Source organism: Octodon degus, unplaced genomic scaffold (assembly GCF_000260255.1).
Source record: "Octodon degus isolate 3935 unplaced genomic scaffold, OctDeg1.0 scaffold00522, whole genome shotgun sequence".
Taxonomy (NCBI): domain Eukaryota; kingdom Metazoa; phylum Chordata; class Mammalia; order Rodentia; family Octodontidae; genus Octodon; species Octodon degus.
This window is the reverse complement of record NW_004525098.1, coordinates 1,678-12,370: the sequence shown is the minus strand read 5'-3', so window position 1 is coordinate 12,370 and position 10,693 is coordinate 1,678. Positions and strand designations below refer to the sequence as shown.

General features: G+C 37.1%; 1 protein-coding gene and 1 non-coding gene across 2 annotated transcripts; both read left to right on the top strand.

Moving 5' to 3' along the window:
• The first annotated feature begins 4,342 nt into the window (after window positions 1-4,342).
• On the top strand, window positions 4,343-5,284 carry LOC101583002 (olfactory receptor 4C13-like). The gene has a single exon (XM_004648658.3). It carries the CDS (start codon window positions 4,349-4,351, stop codon window positions 5,282-5,284), a length of 936 nt encoding a protein of 311 aa, XP_004648715.3. The 5' UTR covers window positions 4,343-4,348.
• Window positions 5,285-10,094: 4,810 nt separating this feature from the next.
• LOC111814775 lies at window positions 10,095-10,243 on the top strand. Its single transcript, XR_002819670.1, has one exon. It is a non-coding gene; the product is annotated as a small nucleolar RNA SNORA67 (small nucleolar RNA).
• The last annotated feature ends 450 nt before the right edge of the window (window positions 10,244-10,693 follow it).

The window sequence follows — 10,693 nt, the reverse complement described above, 5'->3', positions numbered from 1 at the left end:
TGTTTTATTGTTAAAAAGCAGAAAGAAGTTACTCATATGACAAATGTGGCCAAGAGAGTTACAGCACTAATCCAAAAGCTAGAGGGACACCATGGCATTACTCACATGGCATTAAGTTATCTAACAACAAATATCTCTCTCTAGGAAGGGATTTCACATGTGGGTGTTGCAAGTTAAGGGAATGGAATTCCCACTCCATAGTAGCTGATTCTCTAGCATGTTTTCCAGACAAAGACATTTCATCAAAGGGAATAATTAGTTCCTGGGAGAGAAGTCACAGACATAAGTCAAGATTTCTTAGTCTTTGTTGAAACCACTTTCAATATTCTTAAATTGCAGGCTGAAAATATTTTTTGTGTGGAAGCTTACATATTTGGTGTAACTTTTGTCCTGTATAGGTGAACTGTTTGAAAATATTTATTTGAAATGTTCTGTGCTCATTACAGGGCATGAATCAAAAGTTAAAGGTAATTTTTCAAAAGTATGTCAAAGGAATCCATTCTAAATTTGCACATAAGATTTTCTGTGAAAACTTTCTTTTTTTGCTTCAGTTATAATATTTGAGGCTTTAGAATCACAGAGGCAGTGCCTTGTGGATGTGGTACAGAATTTGTTAATCATCTATTGACAAGTGAATGATATTTTCTTAATGATTTATTTTAATTTTTAAAATTTTTAAAATTTAAATTTTATTTTTTGTAGTACTGGGGATTGAACTCAGGACCACACCCTTGCCAGGCAAGTGCTTATTCTACTGAGCTATTTCCCTGGCCCTGAATTCCTTTTAATTCCTCTAAAATATCACTTGAAGATGGAATTGTTTCTAAAAAGTGCCAAAAATTATGGAGATCTTGCCAAAGTATGAAGGTGAGTTTTAAACTTTGCTCTTGGTTACTTCACATTGCTTTTTCAACTAGAGTAAGCTTTACCTTTATCAAATAAGTCATAGGTATTGCATGTTCACCCCAATTTTTTAAAAGAAAGCTAGCAAATACCATTAAATTAAATTCACACCAAAGAATATGAGAAACAATTACAGGAAGAAATTTAAAAGTCTCACTCCTCCACAAAAAGAAACATGATTTTGTCATAAGCAAACTCTTTGTAAGACTAATCTTTTTTTTTTTTTTTTTTTTTTTCCCATGGATTGAACTCAGGCCCTTGTGCTTGCCAGGCAAGTGATTATTCTACTGAACAATCTCCTCAGCACCCCAACAATACTCATCTGAAGCATAAGAATTTTCTTGAACTTACCTCAAATGTACATAACATAAATATACTAATATTAGTATTAATATATTAACACTATAATTACAATTAACTCAAAACATTTCCATGTATAGTATGTAACATTTCATTGATTTTGAGACATGTATTAAGTGACATTGTTGCCACAATATATGCAATAATGCCCACTATTTACTAGTCTAGTAACTAAAGAAATCCTCCTCTGTGACTGTTACTATTGTAACTATTGTATTATTGCTTTTATCATGTTAACAATATCTAACTTAATATTAATAAAACACATTAATATTGTTGAATTTCACCCTTAATATGGGGAACTGTTTCTTTTCAGCTGCTAAGAACAGTATTTGGTGGTTAGAAGTGTAATACAGTGAGGACCTCTCCTGAGTTTGTTATTAATTAATTAATTAATTAATTTAGTTTTGCATTTTTAGGATAGGGTCTAAAGAGTGTTCAGAGTCTCACTACTAGATCGAACTCATAAGGATCCACCTGTTCACAGTCTCCCAAGAGCTGGAATTAAGGGCGCACACCACCATGCCCAGTCTCAATTGCCATCTCGGTTCACCCTGGGGCAAGCACAGCAGACCCAGAGATCAAATCCCTGGATCTTGTGCCTACATGCAGATGCTTTAATCTGCATAGCTATTTAGCCAGCCCCCTGAGATTATGTTACAAAAAAATGTTTGTTTTATTGCTCAAAGTGTTTCTTGTGCTGCTTTGTTGAATGCATGCATGGTACAGAATTAAATATGTTTGTAGATATATCTTCTATGTTTTCACATAAATATCAATTCACATAACAAGGAGAAATTAATATTCCTAAAAGTCACTGAAAAGTGCAAGGAATTATACCAATGTAAGAGAAATTCAGAGAGGAAGAACAAGTTTTCTAATTCTGACTCTTGACTCTTTCTGCTCTTAAACCAAAATACTCTGTGGCACCATCAAGAACTGATATGTTAACTTTTAAGTCCCTACAGAATATGAAAAAAAATTTTTAAAAAGTATTTAAAAAATAGGAATAAACAATATAATATTTAAATGACAATGGAATTCCCTTCTCTGACAAAACTAAACAAAAAAGGAGATACAAATGAACAACCATTTTGTATCTGTATATTAAAAATAATTAGGATAGATCTACAGCTACATTCTCTTAATTCAATGAATAGAAAGATTTGTTTGTGGACAAGCTGTCATGTCTGCATCTTGTACAATGAATAAACACTAAGACAATAATATGCAGTGTATTAAGTATTGAAGCTGTTCTAATCGGTTTTGAAACTGTCTCACTGCTATTTGTTTCTCAATAAAATTATTAAAAAATATTTAAATACTCTGAAAAATGTTTTAAACAATCTCCACAGAGTCTGGCTTCATGAAATAAGCTGAGAGACAGAACAAGATTCATTTTCTTGGTAATTGAGGACAGATCACCTTCCTCATTGGCCCCATAATCTCCTTGATCAGAAAATTTGGGACACCAATTAGTTACAGGATGGCACAGCGGAGGTTCTCTTATGTCCTGAGTCCTCACTGACTCTGACGATTTAGGGTCAAAATACTGGCTATCTTTTCTGTCTATCTATCTGTCTAAATTTTGTTATGCAAACTTCAGTTGTTAAACATCCAGAAAAAAAAGATAATGATATTATAATCCTATAACTGAAACAGTTAAAGTTGGCGTCACTATTTGTCTGAATATCACATACATTAGACACAAAATGAAACTATTTTCCAAAAACCATGGATATTCTAAAATTTAAATTGCTATAGAATATAAAAAGTACACATTTTTTTACAGAGAAATGTACAAATCTACCATGTACAACACTGCAGCAGTAAAATCTTGCCACATTTTGAAAATCAAAATATATGATCACTTTTCTATGTATAACAACAAAATCACCTTTGAAGAATTATGAATATAACATAAATCAATTCGGTCATACTAAGAAAGTATACTTTACCTTTATTTGCTCTCACACAGTATTGTGGGTTTGTACGTTAAGGTAAAGAATTTAAAGGAAAATATAAACCAGAAAGTATAAGTCAAAAGTAAAATGAAAACACCTATGTGGTCATTGCTAGATATTAGCTGCCTCTTAAGAAGCACACACCCTTGAAATTTTGAACATCTCTTACAAGTAAAAGAACTTAAGAGTCTATAATGGAAGAAAAAAGGCAGCGTCAAAGAAATAGTGTGTGTTTAGTGGAGATAAAGAAAACAAATATCTGCAAAAAGACAACATGAATGACATGCTCAATTGGTATTAGCTAATAATGTCATTGCCACTCTTAACAGTATACATTAGTCCATGACAATCTTTATTTGTGAAATGGACTAAATAATAAAAACCACACAGGTGAACTAAAAATGAAGGGAATTGTGTGTGCAAAGGACTTGGTATCATGATTTACATAAAACAAACAGTAAAATTTTTATTAAAGTATTTAATATTATGAGTATACTGGACTTAATGAAAAGTACGCAATTCTCTAAAATAGCTCTGTTATACTCTCATTGCACTCCCTTCAGTATGTCTCTGACGTTCTCCACATGAGCTGTTATATAATTATTGAATGGAGGCAACTGTCTTCGGCTTCCTGTTCTCACTGCACCTCTGATAGACATATGAGAAAGTAAGAAGTTTCTGAGAGCAGGAACCATGATTTTCCCTTCTTCAATTGCATGTCACCTCCTTAACTGATTTTCTCAGCTATCATTCCTTGCACCTAATTTCTTAGTAATATGAATAGCTATTTTGTCCTTCTTTGCTTCCTGTGTCAGGCATAACCGTCACTGTATTACAACATGATGTTATTGTCTGGGCTTTTAACCATCTCTATTAACTGCACTTCATTTGTCTTCTGTCTTGTGCATGAACAAGAGTTGTTCATGAATAACTTCACCCAGAAGAAAACTGGAGTGATTCACAAAAATGTATACCTCTTAATTTTATCTCAAATATCAAAACGAAAGCAGAAAACCTAATACAATTGCATAAAACAGGCTTTATTATTTCCTATGGCTAAGAATTTTAACAAATTCAAATATACATTAACATTTTTCAGGAAATATATTATTGTCAATATTATGAACATGGCAAATCAAAACAATGTGACTGAATTTGTTCTCCTGGGGCTCACAGAAAACCCAAGGATGCAGAAAATCATATTTGCTGTGTTTTTGCTCATCTACATCATCGCCATGGTAGGAAATGTTCTCATCCTTCTCATCATCATTGCCAGCCCATTGTGGAAGTCCCCCATGTACTTTTTCTTAGCCCATCTCTCTGTCATTGATGCCTGCTATTCCTCAGTCAATAATCCAAAACTGATTGCAGATTCACTGCATGAAAAGAAGACCAGCCTGTTTCACACATGTATGGCTCAAGTCTTTGTAGAACATTTAATTGGTGGTGCTGAGATCATCCTGCTGACTGTGATGGCCTATGACCGCTACGTGGCCATCTGCAAGCCCTTGCACTATGCAGCCATCATGAACTGGAGATTGTGCAGCCTGCTTGTGGGCATGTCCTGGGTGGGCGGCTTTCTTCATGGAGTCATACAGATACTTTTCATCCTGCCACTCCCGTTCTGTGGCCCAAATGTCATAGATCACTTCATGTGTGATCTCAACCCTCTGCTTCAGCTAGCCTGCACTGATACCCACATTCTGGGGCTCTTTGTTGCTGCCAACAGTGGCTTTATGTGTCTGTTAAATTTCCTGCTCCTCTTGGTCTCTTATGCAATCATCCTCTCCTCCTTAAAGAACCACAGTGTGCAGGGAAGACAGAAAGCCCTCTCCACCTGTGTCTCCCACATCACAGTGGTTGTCTTGACCTTTGTTCCCTGCATATTTGTGTACATGAGACCTGCAATGACTCTACCCATTGACAAAGCAATTACTATTTTCTACACCATGATAACTCCCATGCTGAATCCTTTGATCTATTCTTTGAGAAATGCTCAGTTGAAAAATGCTATTAGGAGTTGCTTTGTTAGGAAAATTCTTCCAGGTAACAAATAAATGTTAGATTCTAGGATTGGGGTGATAGCTCAGCAAAATAAAAGCCTGCCTGTCAAGCCCAGGGTTCTGAGTTAAATCCCTCATACCAAAATAGATTAAATAAATAAATAAATAAATAAATAAATAATTTTTACATTCTAATATTGATTTAAATTATGGAATGTTCCAAAGGATATTTTTAAATTGCCCTACATAAAAAATACAGGCTATATAGAAATATACTTTCTTTTATCAATTTGTGAATTTGGTATGGGGTCTCACTATGCAGACTATAGTTGTGGTGATCCTCCTGTTTTCAACATCCTTAGCCCTGGGATTACAGGCATGTGCCACCACATTTGGACTCTGTTGCTGGCTCAACCCACCACAGGGGATGGGTTGGCACATCAGCGTCACATTCAGCATCAGGGATCAAACCCTGGTTCCTGCATTTGCCAAAGCAGGCACTTTGTCTGCTTAGCTATCTCACTGGCTCTGGAATATACTTTCTTTCATATATTTGTATTGAATTTGTACAAAAAGTTTAGCAAGTTATCCCAGGACCATTGTTTGTATATTTGAAATATTCCACCCAAACACAGCTTAGCTTTTCTGTCTTCGTGTATATTAGTAGATATTCATAGGCTTTCCTTCTAAAGATAAAGTAAATAACTATGGTACTAGCTTCTCTTGGTTCATTGTTAGTTCATTGTAAAGAAATGTGAGAGCAAATATGACTTGGAGAATCTTTTAAACTCTTAATGTATTTTAAAACATATTTTAAAATAAAATGTTCTATTTTATTTTAAAGGGAGAAACATAAAAATAATAATACAGAAATTTCGTAACATTAGTGTGAGAGATTTTATAATTAACACATTGTATATATTTTGTACTTTTTGTCTACTTTAATGATAACAATATTCAATATATAAATTGAAGCTGTTCTCCTGATATTTTGTCATGAGCTTTTGCTTTACTTTTTTCATAAAATTAAAATAAACTGGGAGCCGGGGTGATGGCTCAGGCTCAGTGGAATAAGAGCTTCCCTGGCAAGCGCAAAGGTCTGCGTTCAATCCCCGGTACAGAAAAAAAAAAACAAAAAACAAAAAACATAAACTAAATAATCAAATATATTACTATTGGGGCCAGGGAGAGAGAGAGAGAGAGAGAGAGAGAGAGAGAGAGAGAGAGAGAGAGAGAGAGAAGCAATAATATGTAAAAGACCTGAAAAGGTAAGCACTGTACTTATGCTCATTTTATTCTATAAGAACACTGACAGTTGGGAAGTTCTCAAAATACACATTGCACTGAGTCAGGATGCATGATACAACTGATTTTTCAGACCACAGTCTCTGCTGCTGTGCTCTCTAGGGGAGGTGATGATGTAATTAATAATCCAGTGTTGACTTTACAGATTTTGAGACAAGAATTTTGTTGGGCACATTGTACAAGGCAGTAGATCATCTGTCCAAAAAATGTAAACATGTCCATTGCCATCCTTGTGAATTTGCATATGGAATTGATGGTCATGTCTTTCCAGAACCTTTCTCCTATTTGTGATGGTTAATCTTAATTATGCGAATGCTTGCATTATAAGCAGTGTACAGGATTAGAGGGCTCACTTAGGCATGTGATCCAGTGGGCCACAGCTTGAGGAACAGGTCTGGTTGCATTAGCTCTGCTGGTGCACTCTGCTCTGCCATCCATGGCTGTAAATTAAGCCCTGCTCTTCCAGTTCATTCTCAGTCATCACAATCTTGAATTAGAAATAACTGAAGATGAGCTGAGTCTTTTGAAAGTATGAATAAAATTAACCTTTCTCTCTATGCTGAATGCATCATGTAGCTTGAATAAATGGTAGCAAAGAAGAGTTCTCATTTCTGTCATCATACTCTGTGTGTTCTGGAGCCTTTGGATCTGGTTTCCAAGTAGGATTTGGAAAGTTGTAGTAATGAAAGCCAGAGAAGCTCTAGAATGCCATCAGGAGACCTAATCAGTGGTGACCCTCATTGCTTAAACAACCAGAGTGCTGATGTGAATGCGCACAGTGCAGGTCAGGATCAGTGGATTTAGGTGGAAACAAGGGCTCCAATGGTATTGACACTCTGGGGAATAAGATTAAGAATAGGGAATAGGATTAAGAGTAAGATGTTTATATTTTTCCCATGTGTAAAGACTTACGAGTGAGACAAACTAATCTTGTGAAAAAACCTTCAATCCATGAATACTCATTATAGAGAGATGTATAGTGAGAATTGGGGACAAATTGTCAAAGAAAAAAGTTCAATAGAAAACTTAAAAATTGACAACAAACTGACTATGTATAAAGTTGTGGCCAAGAGATATCTAGTTCCTAAATATTAGTACCATTCAAAACGTCAAGGACTTTGCTATGAATGCCTTCAAGGCATGACTGACTGGCTTGAGTTGTGGGGATCAAAGCACAGCAACCTGAGCCTGACTGCTTTGTTGAAGCAGCCACTTGAAGATCTGAGCTTAGGGGCAGGCCCCCACTTCAAGGACTTTGTACAAGAGCACTAAAAGAAACTTTGTGGGCAGCTCAGAAGTCAGGAAAATCCCACTCATTATCAGCACAGAGGAAAAAAAAATAAAACATGTCAGTGTGACACTGGAGAAATGAGATTCCTGAGCCCCAGTAGAGAAGGCCTCCCAGGACTTGTTGCGTGGGAGTTGCTGCATGTTGCTCAGGTGCCCTCGTGCTCACTGTGTCCTCCATTCTTTTCCATGAGGAACTCGGTGAGGCTCCTCTTGACAGCAGCCCTTGGTGTCACTCAGGAAATGGTGATTTTATCACTAAGCAGAGGGCCTCCATACAGGTTTCTGAGGGACTGGGAAAACAGAAAAGAGATCTCCAAGGAGACAGTGTATGAACCTTTGCTAACACAATCAAAGATATGGTGGGTTCCAATGTTAGTGATGACAATGTGTATATCTGCAGAGCAAGCACAGGTCATGATCAAGAAACTCAAGCTACATGGCCTTCCACCAGTGGGAATTGTGCAGTGCAACTCCTACTCTCCTGCCACAGGCCTCAGATGCTCTCTGAGTACCCATGGGACGTACGATTATGTATGGAAGACTCAGTCTTGCTTTGCTCTGATTCCTTCAATCACCATATTCTTTTAGATTTGGCTGAGAGTGCCGACTTTGTGTCACTGTGACTTGAGATTTTGAAACATATTTATTATTGTTACAGAGGTTCACAGCTATGATTTGCCTGAAGTCATATAAGGACTTTAAATTGAAGCTTTTGCAATGCTGGGACTTCTGAGGCTTGAAAATGCACTGTTGATGTCAGAGATTTTTGTTTAATTTTGGTCTAATTTTTTCATTACACCTTCCTTCTACAAATATACAACTCTGTCCAGAAACCAAATCATGTCTGGATATTGAATATTTTTCACTCAGTTATTTTCATCCTCACTGTAGTTGTGGGTTTTGGCCCATGAATCATTTATACTTGCAAGTACATAAAGGTGAATAAATACACACCAAAGTTATGCATTCACAGAACATACACTGAAAAACGTGGAGAAAAAAGAAGAAAATTATTTCTGGTGCTGTGCATGTAATGGTGGGCAAAGTTCAAGGACAGCCTGATGGAGCGACACACAACAAAGAAGTGGGAGAAGTCACCCAGAAAGGACTCAGGGATTTAAAAAATCAAAGCAGCACCTGTGGGATGAAAAGGGCTCATGGAGCAAGCAGGCCTGGGGTTGGGCTCAGCAATCACGACCAAGTGCTAGAACTGCATTTCTTTTCCAATTCAACATTTCAGTGGTTACTGATTGTTCTTTTGTTCAATGACCACTCATGCAGTCATGCTGAGTGTCAGGCACCAAGCCATAAATGAAGTTAGTTTAAGGGGAATTTGTAAACCATAAGATGGGAGAAACAGAAGAAGCCATTATTTACAGAGTTCTGTTTATCATGTGATACCTTAATGACTACTAGACAAGAAAATTATGTAAGCACATTACATGCTGTAGGTGGGATCACTAGGCATCATGAGATTGAATTTTAGTATGGCAACCCTAGGGTCAAGTTGAGAAGAGGAAGGAAGTGACAAAACTCACTGGCAAGAGGAGGTGATTTTTCACTTTGATTGTTAAGGCTGGAAGTTTCAACTTAATTCTGGAGAGAGTTATTTTGCAGTGTAGGTACAGCATGGAATCCAGTACAAATCGCTGGCTGTAGGTAAGTGTAAAAGATCTCCTGTGGTTGTGAGTCTAGGCAGGAAACAATGGACAGTGCTGCTTTTCTGTGAGCACATTTACTATAGAAAATAGGAGGTTCACTGAAAGCACTATCCCACATCCTAAAAGCATACCAATGACTGGTATATGGATGCCATAGGAGGAAGAGTGGACTTTCCGTTGTTCCAAGTGGCTCTGCTTAATCAGGGTCCAGAAGACAATATCTATCGTAGAGATCTTAGGGCTGCTGGTGGAATCCAGTCTTCAGGTGAAACCACAGGCTTTCTGCCCCTGCCTTGATCAGTTTTCCTTACCACCATCCCTTAAGCGTCACTGTTGTGATAACCCCCACCTTAGATTGTGAAGAGGCATGGCTTGCTCACATGGAGAAGCCGACAAAGTTCACTAGGTAGTTACAACCTATAGAGGAAACTGAGAAATTCAATGCATGGGTGAGATCTGTGTTGTAGCACTGATCACAACATTACTGAGGGAACTAAGTCGATGGAACAGAGAGAAGTGTGAGTCTGTGAGTACACACACATCTCCAGCTCCAGTGGGGATCATCATTGTAACCAAATCCGACAACACAACTTTAACATCGGACTCTTATCCAATGTGATTGCCTCCACAAGGGCCCAACTAGTGACCACTTCAGGAAGGTAGAAAATTGGAAGAAAAACAGGCATAACTGGAGTCACTTGGGAAAGGGGTGCTTATTCTATTTTTATTTTTTTACTATTCTTTGGCCTTCACAGGTGAAAATATTGGAACTCTTTTTATCTTAGAGATGAGCTACATGTCCATCTTCCTCAGGTGTAGAGCTCTATACACACCTCAGCTTAGATGCATGGACACAGCAAGCAGTGCCCCTGGAAGCCCATGTTTGCATATTAGCTTCAGAAGTTGGAGGTCAGTTCTGTTTTCACAGGGTGCGAAGGAGCTGAGAATGGGAAGAGCTAGGGGATCACACAGTGTATAAATATTATCTGCTTCATTATATTTCTTGCTTTCACTTCAGACAAGATCCTTGTATACATGAATAACAGGAAAAGGAATTTGGCATTTTGTTTTTTTCTTTATTTTTTAATTTGGCTTTTAAGTTTACTGTACTCTTCAGAGATAGATTTGAATAAACTATTTGTCCTTTCCCATCAAAATAAATTGGTTCATGGATTTCTTAGAGAGTGAGAAGCAAAACTATCTGTCA

Excerpts from the sequence above, each read along its gene's own strand:
- LOC101583002 (XM_004648658.3), top strand. The coding sequence starts at position 4,349 with ATGAACATGGCAAATCAAAACAATGTGACTGAATTTGTTCTCCTGGGG.